We start from the raw sequence: 13,905 nt of genomic DNA, 5'->3' as shown, positions 1-13,905 counted from the left end.
CTCCCTCCCTCGCCCCCTACAACACCTCCCTACACACAACTCCTATCCGTTCCCCACTCTCTACGCCTCCTGGAGTTCAAAACCAGTGTCGTCTACATGGCCAGCCCACGAGCACTGCTTGCACGCTCCTACCGTGCACACGAAAGTAGGAAAGGCCAAAGCAGCAAAGCTCAAGCTCAGTAGAGGACTCCATGAACTAAAAAAGGAAAAAAGGGCCTCAACTAGCCTTGCGCCTCCAGTTGCCGCTTCTTCCACATTTTTGCCGCCTGCAGGATCTTCAGATTCTGCAGCCCCCACATCGCAGACATCCCCAGCCCGAACGCGCGAATGCCATGCCGTCCACGCACACGTACATTACCATCGCCATGCGATGCTGCGGAGCAAGCAGAGACTCACCCACCTACCCACCCACCCAACCACGCAACAGAGAGCCGAAACAGAACGCGGAGCAGGCGCATCAAGGGATGTGCAGACACGCTAGAGGACACCCACGAACCCTCCCACCAACTTGGCATAAATCACGTACTGCTGCAGATCCTTCGTCATCGGGAAACACATATGTGAGAGTCTCCGTGACCTCCTCAACTCCATTCACGTTCTTTTGAGTTTTCCGCTTTTTGATTTTTTTCGGCAGCAGTCGGAACACCCGCTGAATTGCCTGCGCATCACCCCCCTCTCTCTCCAGAGCCAGCCAGTGCTGCACACATGCATACGTAGATCAAAGTTGAGCCAGACCCTAAAACGAGACTTCAAGAATGACCAAACCTCCTATGCACATTCGGGGAGGCAAGAGGGAGAAGGGAGAGGGAGCCTGCACTCGCAAAAGGAGACGAACAACATAAATACACACGGGCAGGCAGCCAAGCTCGCCTCACTTCTAGAAGAGCAGCTCGTTCTTCATCCCACCCGTTCGTCTTGCAAACGTCCAGCCCGCGGTTCAGCACCTAACATGCAAAACGAGGCGTAAAATAAAGGAGAGGGAGGAAAGATGAAAAAAGGCTCAAATCCAATCCATAAACGCTGATGCGCGCCAGGAGCGCCTCATTATCTAGAAATTATACAAATCTACAGAGATGCACCCACACACAGCGGTATTCTGCATGCGAAACACACATAGAGCGTCCTAGATAACTCTCACTCGACGATACCATGGACGGATTTCAAAGCACTTTAAAGGTCAAGAATGTGCCTCTGTACGTGCATTCATATCTAGAAAAAACATATGGCCCTCCGGCATTGCACATGAGTGCGTGGAGGAGCCCATCTACGCATGCATGATTTCCACGCACATACCCAAGAGCCAAGTAAGCACACGGAAGAGGATGCATGTATATATATATATATATATATATATATATCTGGAAACAAATACCGAGAGAGATTCACTCCTTTGTATGCACGCCCCCTCTGCCAGCACCCCAGACACCACTTTGCAACCGTGCAGCTCCCTTGTTCTGTATGTGTCTAAAACAGAATATGTATAGCCGTTGGTGTGTTGAAGGGCCTGCGTATTCGCGTTGCCTCCACAGCCTCCCCTTCCCTCCCCCCAAAACCTTCATAGCAGCAAGTTGCTGTTGCGTCTCACCTGTCTAGATCTGTCCTTTTGTTCGGCTTTCTTCCATTCAAAGGTGGCGTATCCCTTAAAGGCATTCACGTGTTGCGTCTTATCCAGCAGCCGCTCGTACAGCGCGCGGGCACGATCAAAGGCTCCCCAATTTACTTCCATGTCGATATACGTCTTCCATATCTGCAAAATGCACCAAAATCAAGCACGCCCAGATTGCCAAGACGCCATGCAGTACGAACGCCCGGATATCAAACACAGCACGGTGTGTGTAGGTGTGTATGCGTGTGTGTGTGTAGGTGCAGGTGTATGTCGGTGTATGCGTGTGTGTAGAATGTAGGTGTAGGTGTGTGCATGCCCGAAGCACCTGCAGAAGAAGACTCGATGCGTGTATTTTCATCAGCGAATCAGCATGACTAAAGTAGAGGCAGAAAGGAAGCGCGCAATCGTACACGGCGCGAACACAGCTGCGTGTCTGCATTCACCAGTTCTGGCATCTCCATTTGTTCCATGGAAACGGCTAACTCGCAGAGGGCTCTTGCGCGCTCCGTTTCTTCTGCAAGTATTTCGAGTTCGATCATGTTGATCCACGCCTGAACGTCACTCCCGCACACACACAAAAGTAGGAGTCCGCAAGGTGAGGAGTTCAGTGTAGAAACTCTGGGAAAGCCTCGATGCAGCAGCACACAGCACGCCGCTCGAAAGAATTGCGCCGACCCCACATCAACGAAGCAGTGCGTAGTACACCCCACCGACAACCACAAATGGACGCCGGCGGAAACAGTCGCTGTGCAAAAAGCCGAAGCAGCAACATTTTCACGAAACAAACATTGGTCGCACTCTTGGGTTCAAGGGATACGTTTCAATGAACTTCGCGTGGATCTGTCGGCATCGATCGATGTTGCCCAGGCGCAGCTCGAGTTGCGAATACGCTTGAAAGATTTTTTCCTTTCCACATTTCGCAATCGCCATTCCAAATATCTTCCGTGCCCTCTCCAGGTTCAGTTGGCGAATCTGCGTTTTCTCGCAGCACAGGAACTGGGGTGTCTGCCGTTTCTTGCACAAGTGAGGCACACCCGAAGCGATGCATGCGCAGAGAGGACGGCAGAGGCAAGCCCCAATTAACCCTTCGCGCGCAACTCGCAGCTAAGTAACACTATAACCCCATTAACCCCTTCCTGGCCGTCTGTTTTCCCCCCGCACGCCGGGTGTCTAGACACCGGAGTGCGCATCGCCCCTCCACGCACCTCAAAGGCGACAAACAGCGTCCACAGCTTTGCAAAGGAAAAAAGTTTGTGCGGAACTGCCTCAAGCGCCTTTTCGTAAACTGCACGGCACCGATCCACATCCTTCGCCACCAACTCCTCAAACAGCGCATACGATATCCAGATGTATATATACCTGAGGAGGAGAAGAAGCGAAACCACTGACTCCTTTGCAGTAAAAAACGCGCTGCACGCCAAGTTGCCGGCTGCGGAGGCCGTGCAAGCAAATAAGGTAGAATAATTTTGAAATTAATGCACACTTTTTTACTGCCACTCGGCACTGATCGACCGGACTGTCTGCCTATCGCTACGCAGATACAGCTATTCTTGCACCAAAGCCCCGGCGCGTAGGTACATGCACAGATATGTACAGGTGCATATGAATAGGTCTGGAGATATGTATATATATATATACGTGTATTCATATGCATATTCATATGCATATGAATACACACATGTATATAAATACACGCATATGTGTATAGGCATATACGCATGCATACGAATATGTACATGTACATGGCCATGTTCGGGGACCGCAAGACAAGGATTTTCGAAAAAAAGAGACGGAGCCTTTAAAAAGGGAGCTAGCTGCTGCCTAATGGGGAGGTGGGGTGTAGCAGCTCTCTTACCGCGTCCAGTATCTCTTTTCTAAAATGGGGGGGGTATTGGCGACCGCCCTTTCGTATACATTTCGCGTGCGTTCGATGTTGCCTGTGGATTCCTCCAAGCGAATGTAGTCAATCCAGCCGTCATAATTGCATTTGTTCTTGTGAAGCGCCTCCTCGTATACAAAGCGGCGCTTGGACAGAACTGTTTCCTCCAGACCCTCTCTGGATTGCAAACGCCACAGCGCAAAGCGGGGATGCTCCAGTGAAGAAGAAGGATGGAGGAGGTGCGTGTGCCTTCATAGGTGTATACACGACTCGCAACCACCACTTCCCCAAGCCCACCACCACCACCACTCTCGCCCCTCTTCCCCCAAGACCCCTCTCCTACAGCACCTGTCTCCGAACTGCTTCTGAAAAGCCACGTATTTGTTGTACAGCTCCTCCGCCTTGCCCCTTGGAACGCGTTGCAAGGCCGCTTCATAGATTGCCTTAGCCCTGCGAGAGAATCGCAAAACGCAGAGTCGCTCGACAGCTAGCCATGTCTGCCTCAAGCCTTTTTACGTCACTCAGAGCATCGGCTTCCACGTCAGCCCTTGACGAGCCGCTTTGCGAGCGGCTTCCCCCGCCAAGACAGCCACCAGCAAACGACAAACACACGAGGCATCAGACGCCTTCTCCCCTTCCCCCTGACGTGCGTAGGATGAGAACATGCGCTTTCTCGACAGCTCCAACGCTTGCCTACGCCGCAGGCAGCCTCTCCGCGTTTCCCCGGATGCTTTTCCCCCTCTCTGTAGAGAGGGGGAAAAGCATCCGGGAGGATTCGAAAAAAGACCAGTCCTACCTGGCCTGCTCGTGATGGCGCTCCTCAAACGCCGCAAACTTCATGTAAAAGTGCTCGTCGAGCATGTCTTCAGGCAGCAACTCGATCTGCACATGGGCACATAGACACCCCAATAGCGCAAGCGACCATCAGCTGTAGCAAGCAGCTAGTGACCCCCCGCAACCCTCCGTGTTAAAACGCTTGCCAAACGCTGCACAGGCAGGCAGGTAGGTAAACAGGCAGGTAGGCAGGTAAAAAGACAGAATATCCTTCTGCTTGCACGTTTGTAAGAGGTCTCAAACAACCTAAGGAGGAGAGGCATTGAAGCGCTAATGCTCAATACACCCGTACAGCACCGCCACCCCTCCCCCTCCTCTCCCACCCCCTCTCGTCCTGCCCCTCAACAAAGACCAACCGACGACACACACACCCCCTTCGCCACCCCCCCCCATTTCTCCTCGTGGCTCCACTCTGCCTTACTGCCTTCTCAAACCCAGCACGGGCTCTAGGCACATTCTTGTGCCTTTCCTCGAACTTGCAAAAGCGCAAGAAAGACTCCTGTGCTGGTCGGTTGCTCAGATACCTGCGCCAAACGCACTCCAAATCACAAGCCGCAAACTTTGAGCAGGGACGAGGCAGCAGCAGCAGCAGCAGCACCGTTTTTGGCTTCAAAGCCTCAGAAATGGTGCACACACACAAATGCATACATATATATATACACACTTCCATCGCTCCAAAGGCCAGAATCAATGCGCTCGATGCCATTCACAAAGCAGTTTTTTCACAAGCACCTACCGTTCAAACACGCGTCTTGCCCTCTCGAGCTCTTTGCACCGCTCCTCAAAATGAATATACACAAGCCATCCCTTGTCGGAAGGATTCCACTCCATCCAGCGTTCATACACCGCACGGGCACCTGCACCTCACACATGCCACAACACCTGCCACGTCTTCTCCTTTGCGAAACTCTCTCTGTATCTCCCTATATATCTCTGATACCTCTCTATATCTTCCTACATACATATATAGATATGCATATCTCTATCTATATATATCTATATATAAACATATATCTCCGTTGCCTCGAGGTGTCAAAGATTGGATGTTTTCCTCTTGAAACTTCTTTGTCTGCCGCGGCGCCAGCCTCCTATCACCTTCCCCCCAGCATGCTGCCTACTGTAAAACATCGGTGCATGCATGCATGCATGCCTCTCTAAAGAAGGTCCCCTTCCGTGCATCTTAGTCTGCCTACTCAAAAGAGACATGTAAGAAGGGCGATATGCACATCTGATCGCATCTGCTCTGCAGTAAGCAGCACAAAGCCGCCGTCACACTCCTGCAGCGCCCCCTCCTACACTCGTACATACCGGCATAGTTGCCGAGCAGCTCCTCCATATGCGCGTATTTAAACCAAAACTGCTCAACTCGCGGCAAGAGCTGGCAAGCCCGCTCATACAGGTTCCTGCAGCTCATCACGAATTTATTCTTCGCCTCCATCTCGATGTATTTCAGCCAAAGGCTGACATTCTGATAGTCCACCAGGAGTGCGCGCTCAAACACGCTGCGCGCGCTGAGGGAACCCGGCCATGGCAGACGCAAAGACGCAAGGAAGCATGCAAGGATGCAATAAAGTATGCACACGGAGCATAATAGGCTTCTTCAATCATTGAAAATGGCACGTACAAACAAATATACATATATGCATGCGCGCGAAGCAGAGTCTGGGATGCGCTACAGCTCGAAAAAGGCGGCTGGTGGGGGAAAGATAGAGCTTAGCCGTTAACGGGGAGCTGTTGCCACCGGTAATTAGGACCTGCGGTTTATAGAATAAGGCCCACGTATACATCAACAGATAAATAGAAATTTAGATTCTTACCGTCGAAATTCTTTTTGGGCAGCTTCCCATTCCGCATATTTGATCCAGGTGCCAATATGATGCCTCTGCCTTCGAAGGGTGTCTTCAAATTCCTTTCTCTTGTTGAGCCTGTACTCGTTCAGCTCTTCCTCGTCAACGATTCTTTGCTGAGGCTTGTGCGCAAGCGCATCGTCTAGCTGCCTGTCCACAGCCTCCCGCAGCAGCTGCTCTGCGGTAATTTGCACGGGAGCTGGCATTTTGTTCTTGACTTCCATTTGCTTCGCTGTTGCGTTCAGCGGGTAGTTCTTGTTGGGGATTTTGAAAGAGGAGGTCCCCCCTCCCGTGAGTTCGGAAGCCATTTTGCGCAAAGAAAGGCGGTGTACGTACAGCGGGCTAGGAGCCAAGAGACACAGGGAGCAGCGGTGCGATTGGCGGCCGGCAGACAAAAGGCGCAGGCCCTTTCGATGAGCGGCGGCGCATGCAGAGAGGATCGGCGACAAAGAATTATGCAGCAGGGGGCGAGGAAAAGGCGGATGGACCCCAAGCCAAGAAGCGCAGTCCGAAGGCAACGCGAGCGCCGTGCAGCACGAGGTGCGAAGCAGGAGGAGGGGGCACCGAGCACAGGAGCCCAATTACGCTCAGAATGCGGAAGAAAGCTATTTACAACTCCCTCCCCCCCTCCTCCTTATTGCTCCCTCTCCGCATGCGCTCTTTCTATGCCTTCGGGGCCCTGTAAGTACACTACCCCTTCTGTGGAAGCGACCGTGAAAGGCATGCGAGGAGGCGGAAATCCAGCGCCGGCAGAAAGCTGCATGAAAAAAGCCCCCTTCTATCCTCACAGAAGAAATCAACAAAGTACCCGCAACCTTTAAAGCGCCTGAGGCGCAGCAGGTGTTTCCCAGAGGGCCCCCTCCCCGTGGCAGTCCCAGCAACGAGAACGGGCTGCATGCGCTGCTCGCGAGTGTTTTTGTGCGGCGGCCGATATTCGTCTTCTGATTGTTATTTGTACTGCGTTGGAACCAGCCGTGCTTGTTAGCTCGTGATGAGTTTGTGCGATTCTGCTTCCTGCGACAGCGGCGGAGGGGCCAGCACAGTCATGGTATCACCGGGGTTCCCCGCCGCCTCTTTGCCTTCTGGTCCTGTTTGCAGCTCCATCCTCTGCAAATTCGAGACATTGTGCAGTGTATCCGTGTAGGAAGGCAGAAGCCCCTTCTTAGCTGCAGAAACGTAACTTTGAACACACGGTGTAACGCCTTGTCTAGCCTTCTACACGCCTGGAAGGGGGCAGCCCTCTGCGCCGTCCGGCCGCAGCCTCCAAAGGGCCCTATGCCCCCGCGAAAGAGTTAACAGCTTCTCCAGACTTGTCGAGGAAGCAAACCGTGCTCGAAAAAGTGCCCCTTTTCTCTCGCCCTTAGAGGGTGACAAATCGAGAAAACATGCAACAAGGCAGGGAGGGGCGCGCGCAGAGCGAAAATAAAAGCCTCAAGAACGGCGATCACACTTCTTGGCGGCAGCGTCGAACATACATGCATATACATATATATACATATATATACATCTGTCTCGCTTAGCCCGAGTCTTTTGACAACGCAACCCCCACACGGCCGCCGATTGGTGAATACATGGTGACCATAAGAGGCAGTGTTCCTCCCCAGAGGGGCCCCTCAGAATTCGGGTGCTCGTGCAAGCGCGCATGCATGCCATACATACAGAGCTTCCTGCCCTGCGGCGAGCACCTTGTGCCCTTCCTTGCAAGCGCATGCAGGGGTTCACGCAATGTAACGGAAAGAGCAGCAGCGGCGGCACCAACTGTAGGGGTAGCGCTCAGAACAGGAAAGCAACTAGAAGTGCGCTCATATGGGCTCTCGCTCTAGCTGGGAAGGGGTGTGTTGCGATGACAGTACGGGCAGCCAGCGTTGCGCGGCAGGCGTGGTGAGGGGCTTTCTGCGTTCGTACGCCTCGCACAGCGCCATCACTAGCAAGTTCACCTAGCCCTTCTTCCCCCGCATCTTTTCTCCACAAGAGAACCTCCTCCCCCTTCCCGGTAAAGCGTTCGCTGCAGCTCCGACGGGGTCGTTTGTAGGCTTGGCCTTCTCTACTCTGCAGTGCGTGCAGTGCAGCCCAAGAGAGCTGCAGCTTTGTGTACTATCTCCGCTGCGCAGCTGTGCGTTTTGATCAAGTTCCTCTGTGCACAAAGTCTGCAAACTAGGGTTCTCCAATGCGCAGCGCCAGAGCCTGCTGGTGCTGCGCCTTTGCAGTCTGTGCTCGCGTAGCTGGATGTGGCTTTGCTGAAAGAGAGAGGGCTTTCTGACTCTATACTTGTGAAAACACAAACAGTGTGCGGCACGCTGGGAGTGCAGCCCGCAGCCACGCGCTTCATGACCCCCCTTTCTACCCCTCAAGGGGGAAGGGAAGAGTGAGGGGTCGTGAGTGACACCCCTACAGGAGGTGAGCGTGGCATGCATGCGTTACAACAGTTGAAGGACTGACGTCCTTGCGACACTCCTGTCAGTCAAATGGCTCTTGCCATTCTGCTTTCCATGGGCTTATTTGAAGGCGCTCTAGAACGCTTGGCGCTCCCTGTGTGTGCATGCATGCATGCATGGGGGGTGTGCACGTGTTGATGTGGCGGGGGGCGGTGCAAACGGCCTTGCTTTTGCGCCCTTGCCGCTTAGCCGGTTAGAGGCTCAGCCGACTGGCGACTTCGCGCTCTCTATCCGTATTTTGATTTGCTGAGGGAGTATAAAAGCGTGCCGAGGATAGCGACTGCGCTGCCTGCTGCACCGAGGAGGGTTACTGGGGTGCTGAACACGAAGACGGAGGCGACAATGATGACGACCCTCTTGAGGGTGTTTGCGACGGCGTGTGTGACTTGATTCACGCGTTCGAGGCAGAGATACGCCACTTCATTGTAGGTGTAGTACCAAAGCGCGCTTTCGCTCATTTTGAGCAGGATCGCCGCTGAAGTGACCCCAGTTTCCGCTCTGGTTGCCTGCTGCCACACGGAGACAACAACCCCCCCTTCGAACAGGAGGGCTAGCGGCAGCGAGATGAGCGTCGCTACAATGGTGAGGAGGGCGTACATATTTGGACTTGTGAGGTTTTCTCCGACGGCAGCGCGGTCTGCCATGACCTTTTTGGCGAAGATGGCGCGGCTGCTGCTTCCCAGATTGCTGATCATGGCGCACGCGAAGGAAGCCCACGTGAAGGAAAGCTCCGTGAGGGAGGCGAGAGCCACACCGGCGACTACGGGGACGAGTGCCGTGTACGTCTGCCACGAGAAGTACTGATGCAGGAACGCTGCAGAGAGCAGCGCGGTTAAGACGGGCTCGCCAGCTTTTACGATGTGCGTGAAGGAGACTGCCCCGATTGACATGGATACCACCGCTCCAAAGTGGACGAGGAAGTGACAGGCGCCTTGAGGAACAACCGCTCTCAGAAAGAGGGCTTTCGAGTAGCACCGCGGTATAGGGCGCAAGCCAAACAGCCACGCCGACACGAAGAAGATCCAGCCGAAGAGCAGCTGGTACGTCGAGACCATCCACGGCAGCGGCAGGAGCGAGAGCGCCCTCTTGTTGTCGATGTTGTACAGCACATTCAGCACATACCAGACGGCGAAAAGACTTGCGAGTTGCGCTGTCTCGGCGATGGACTGCCACGTCGAGATCGCCGCCGTTCCTGCACCTCCGCACGTCCCCTTCTCTAGGTCCTTCGCGAGCGGAATAGAGCCGTAGCCGCCTCCGCCCCCCCCAGCCGCCAGCGCGTGCTTCAGACGCTGCGTTTCGCTGCTGGGCGCTGCAGCCACCATCTTCGCCGACGCCCCTGGTGAGGGCAGGCAGTTCCCTTGAATGCAGGCTGCAGCGGCTCAGGCAGCCAAACGCGCGGCGGAGAGCCTCCAGAGAAGCGCGCAGAGGTACCCAAGAATCACGCAGATGTGGCCGAGGAAGCGTCTGGCTAGAGACACCTCATGGAGGCGAGCCGTATCGAAGCCTTGGGAGGGAAGAGAGCGGAAGAAGGGGGCGGGAGAAGTTTCCCTTGGCGGCGTTGGAGAGTAGAATACGAACCGGCAAAAAAATAGAGAAGGGACTTAAAGCAACTGGCTAAGACCCTCTCCAGAAAACCCCCGGAGTGCACGCCCAAGACGAGTAACCCCCACCGCTCACTCGCCCTTTTCCTAGCGGCGAGCGACAGACAGACTAAATGCTATGAAGAATGCGGAGGGAAAAGCAAAGCTATCCAAACATACACACGTCTACCGGCCTGCCACACCCGTTTCCACCCGAGAAGTCGCTGTCTCCTTCACGACACAAACGGCAACCCCTTGATGATGCCGCCCCCCCTCTCCCACGATCACGAGCTCCCGCCGCCCCTTCCCACGGCGCAGCCTGCCCCACACTGCGGAAACGCACTTCAAATTTCCTCGTAAAATTGCGCAAAGTGCATCTTCTTCAGTGGAAACTCGTTTCAAACGCGGCTGCACGCAGAGACACGCCGCTTTCGCCGCGTTCAAAAACCAACCGACGCAGCCACCCCACACCCACCGCCCCGCCTCTACCCCCGAGGCGTAATAAAGAGACACACACTCAGGAAAAGGTCCTCTTTTCCACTGATCCTGCGTTTTCGAACCCTTTAAATCATAGAAGGACGCAGGAAGAGCTGCTGCGGACATCCAGATGCCTTCTAGACATGACAGCGGGAGATCTCGGCGCTCCCCCGCTCGTAACTCTGCGTGTCTCTGTGCAACTTCGCCATAAATGCTTTCTCCCCTCCCTTGAAATACCTTCTGCTCTGCGGGTTTCATCCATCCATTCACCCTCCTAGCTCGCTCTCGGGTGTGTAACAAAGCAACGCTCTAGAGTGCCTCTCTGGCTGGCAACTTTTTAGAATGAGACGCGTCAGTGCCGGTTGCGCCCACAAAGTCCTGAAGAGGCGCGAAAACAGCGAAAAAACCCTTAAGTGATACGTGTATACCGCTCAGCACGCACAGACTGGCACACACAAGAGCACGCGCGAAGTGCTCAAGTGTACAGTAGACACTCAAAGAGGGAGGGAGGGGGGCCAATGGGCAGTGTGTTGCGCGGGCACGGCGGTGAGAAGAGTGCTCGAATGACCCCTTTCTCTAGCCCGTCGTTGTTTTTGCCAAATCGGCTATGTGCCTGAGAATCAAGTGGCGCCTGTGCTCCTCCGCCTGCAGCACGCTGGCTCCCCCTGCCGCTATATCTGCCCGAGGCCCCTCCCCCCCTTTGATGCGCCTCTGGCTGTCCATTGCCTCTGCAGCCCTCCAGTCAGCCTCCCTGATGCAGATCACTGCCCACCCCCACCGCCTAAGAGCGTTGAGCCTTGCCTTCGTTAGACTGCAAAGGAGGGCCTCTCGCTTCCGATGCACGCCGAGGCGTTGGCTGTTGGGAGGTGCCGCCACGAAGTCAAAGCACTCTAATAGAACGCACACAAGCAAATGTGACGCGGCGTTGATATTCGGACTTGCCGAGGGTAGGCCGTCATCTGTGCGCCACGTGTAACAGGAGGGGCTAGGCAGGGAAGGAGAGTGCGCCGCTTCTGCTCGTGCTTGGCGCATGTTGGCAGCCTGTAGCACGCGGGAGGTATCCGGGCCCCCCTGACTGCAGGCAGTGAAGAATTGCCTCCTTCCCCCATCCTCTAGGGTGTCGGTTGCGTCTGGCTCCTCTTGCGCTGGCTCCTCTTGCGCTGCAGGGGAAGGCGGGGGGGAAGCGGCACTACTCTCTGCCCTCTCCTGAAGGTGCCCTCCTTCTGCTTCGCACTGCTGCATGTGAGATGCGAGGGACTGCAAGTCGATGGCAAGGTCTGCAAAAGCCCAGCTGCCTACACACACACTGGGCTGCACAGAGAGCGCCTTCCACTGCTCCAAATACTGCTGAATCCTCCTTTGGACTGGCACGCCTCTCTCCGTATCCCCCCTATCCGATACGTCGCCCTTGGCTGCGCCTCCTTGGCGCTTGATCCGATCCAAGATGTCCAAAGAAGACTGCCTGGCAAAGGCTCCCCCCCCTCGAGCCAGCGGGAGCGGCGACAACGACCCCAACGAGAGAAGAAAGCTCCCCAACGGATCGGGGAGGGAGGTGAGCAAGGGGGAAGCCGCAAGAAATCCAAGAACGGGGGCGAGAGAAGGCCTCTTCAGCGCGTCACGCTGCACCGCAAAAACAGGCAGGCGCATGGGGAGGCGAGCAGGCAAGCATTCTGCACGCATCGAACCTCGCGAAGACGGATCGAGGGCAGTATGCGTCTCTAGAAGCGACCAGCGTGCTACGCGAAGGGCGAGGAGGGAGCAGCAAGCCAGCAAGAACCAGCGAGACAAGATGAGGGGGCCCAAGGAAGCGATTTTCGTGTGCGACAGCAGCAGCGGCACCAACAGCAAGCAACAGAGGCACACACGAGTGGAAACGAAAGAGATTCAAACTGGCGTAGACTACGCCTGGGAGATCGTGCATGCCGTTCCCCAAAAGCCACCAGCGCGCTTCTCTTCCTCCTCTCGCCCACCTCCCTCTCGCTGAACCCCCCCCTTTTCCCTCCCTGCAAGTGTGACAACAAATTCTACGACACATAGAGCGTTTGCAGAGGCCTACGTTTTCATACAGAGCCGCTGCAGCCGCGCTTATGTCATCGGGAACGAGGGTGCGAGGTCTGGCCGTCAAATCGAATAGGGCGGCAGCCTGCAGCAACGCAAGAGGCCCCTCAGGCTGCAAAACACGGCAGTCACACATTCACATTCACACATTCACATTCATACATTTACATTCACACATTCACATTCACACTCACAAACACATTCACAAACACATTCACATTCACACATTCACATTCATACATTCACATTCATACATTCACATTCATACATTCACACTCATACATTCACATTCACACATTCACATTCACACACACATTCACACATTCACATTCACACATTTACATTCATATATTCACACATTTCACACATTCACATTCATATATTCACACATTTCACACACATTCACATTCATATATTCACACATTTCACACATTCACATTCATATATTCACACATTTCACACATTCACACATTTACATTCACACACATTCACATTCATATATTCACACATTTCACACATTCACATTCATATATTCACATTCACACACATTCACATTCATATATTCACACATTTCACACATTCACATTCATATATTCACACATTCCACACATTCACACATTTACATTCACACATTTACATTCACAAACACATTCACAAACACATTCACATTCACGAATTCACACAAACAAACACTCCCACGCAGCTGGGAAAGGACGGCACCACAAAGGAGGCCTCGCCAGGAGGCGGGGCAGGTGCGCAAACTCTGCATTACCCCATAATGTGTGCGCGCGCTGTCGAGACAGCGGGGGAGGCCGAAAAGGCAGCACAGGCAAAGGGTCAAATGCATTGCTACGGTAGACAGGAAAGGGAGTCGCAATCAAGCGGGCGGTGCAGAAGCTCCGTGCACCCTTACGGTAGGCCACTGCGTTCGAGAGGCGAGGAGGGGGAAAAGAGACAACGCGTCTGTCTCCTTCGGCATCCCCAGTGCCGCGAGAGCCGCTGTCAGTCGAGCTAACCACACAGCTGAGGACGGACTGCAACTCCTCGCGAATTGCGCCGCTAGTCGCTGCAACGTAAAGGCCCACCGTGCATCTCGCACCTGGAGGAGAGACAGCAGGCAGCTCACCTCGCTTGCCGTCTGCGCACATGCACATGCACACACACACACCAGCATGCAAACAAACAAATG

The 13,905-nt window shown here is 54.4% G+C and overlaps 3 protein-coding genes across 3 annotated transcripts; all 3 read right to left on the bottom strand.

Moving 5' to 3' along the window:
* Positions 1 to 221: 221 nt before the first annotated feature.
* On the bottom strand, positions 222 to 6,474 carry LOC34622282 (crooked neck-like protein 1). The gene is made up of 14 exons (XM_026334047.1): positions 6,137 to 6,474; positions 5,628 to 5,830; positions 5,056 to 5,176; positions 4,741 to 4,843; positions 4,282 to 4,367; positions 3,834 to 3,935; positions 3,462 to 3,662; positions 2,812 to 2,965; positions 2,405 to 2,578; positions 2,050 to 2,157; positions 1,586 to 1,747; positions 876 to 944; positions 527 to 697; positions 222 to 284 (listed from the first exon to the last, which is right to left on the bottom strand). The coding sequence occupies exons 1-14, from the start codon at positions 6,472 to 6,474 to the stop codon at positions 222 to 224; spliced, it is 2,055 nt and encodes a 684-aa protein (XP_026189832.1).
* A 2,354-nt stretch (positions 6,475 to 8,828) lies between these two features.
* LOC34622283 (phosphoenolpyruvate/phosphate translocator 3, chloroplastic) lies at positions 8,829 to 9,923 on the bottom strand. Its single transcript, XM_026334046.1, has one exon. It carries the CDS (start codon positions 9,921 to 9,923, stop codon positions 8,829 to 8,831), a length of 1,095 nt encoding a protein of 364 aa, XP_026189831.1.
* A 424-nt stretch (positions 9,924 to 10,347) lies between these two features.
* On the bottom strand, positions 10,348 to 12,852 carry LOC113146513. Its single transcript, XM_026334045.1, has 5 exons — positions 12,715 to 12,852; positions 11,375 to 12,278; positions 11,193 to 11,303; positions 10,657 to 10,942; positions 10,348 to 10,510 (listed from the first exon to the last, which is right to left on the bottom strand). The coding sequence occupies exons 1-5, from the start codon at positions 12,850 to 12,852 to the stop codon at positions 10,348 to 10,350; spliced, it is 1,602 nt and encodes a 533-aa protein (XP_026189830.1).
* Positions 12,853 to 13,905: the final 1,053 nt, after the last annotated feature.

This window comes from Cyclospora cayetanensis, unplaced genomic scaffold (assembly GCF_002999335.1).
Source record: "Cyclospora cayetanensis isolate NF1_C8 unplaced genomic scaffold, CcayRef3 CcayRef3_contig_35, whole genome shotgun sequence".
Classification (NCBI taxonomy): Eukaryota; Apicomplexa; class Conoidasida; order Eucoccidiorida; family Eimeriidae; genus Cyclospora; species Cyclospora cayetanensis.
The sequence above is the reverse complement of the archived record's forward strand: the minus strand, read 5'-3'. Positions and strand labels throughout refer to the sequence as shown.

What these genes read in the sequence shown, in the direction of transcription:
- LOC113146513 (XM_026334045.1), bottom strand. Translation starts at nt 12,852, where the DNA reads ATGTGTGACTGCCGTGTTTTGCAGCCTGAGGGGCCTCTTGCGTTGCTG. An exon ending in CTTCTCACCGCCGTGCCCGC is followed by an intron (nt 10,943 to 11,192) that starts GCAACACACTGC and finishes TACACACCCGAG; the next exon opens with AGCGAGCTAGGAGGGTGAAT. An exon ending in TCGGGGGTAGAGGCGGGGCG is followed by an intron (nt 10,511 to 10,656) that starts GTGGGTGTGGGG and finishes GCGTTTCCGCAG; the next exon opens with TGTGGGGCAGGCTGCGCCGT.
- LOC34622282 (XM_026334047.1), bottom strand. Translation starts at nt 6,474, where the DNA reads ATGGCTTCCGAACTCACGGGAGGGGGGACCTCCTCTTTCAAAATCCCC. An exon ending in CAGAAGCAGTTCGGAGACAG is followed by an intron (nt 3,663 to 3,833) that starts GTGCTGTAGGAG and finishes TTTGCAATCCAG; the next exon opens with AGAGGGTCTGGAGGAAACAG. An exon ending in ATGACGAAGGATCTGCAGCA is followed by an intron (nt 285 to 526) that starts GTACGTGATTTA and finishes TGGGGGCTGCAG; the next exon opens with AATCTGAAGATCCTGCAGGC.
- LOC34622283 (XM_026334046.1), bottom strand. Translation starts at nt 9,923, where the DNA reads ATGGTGGCTGCAGCGCCCAGCAGCGAAACGCAGCGTCTGAAGCACGCG.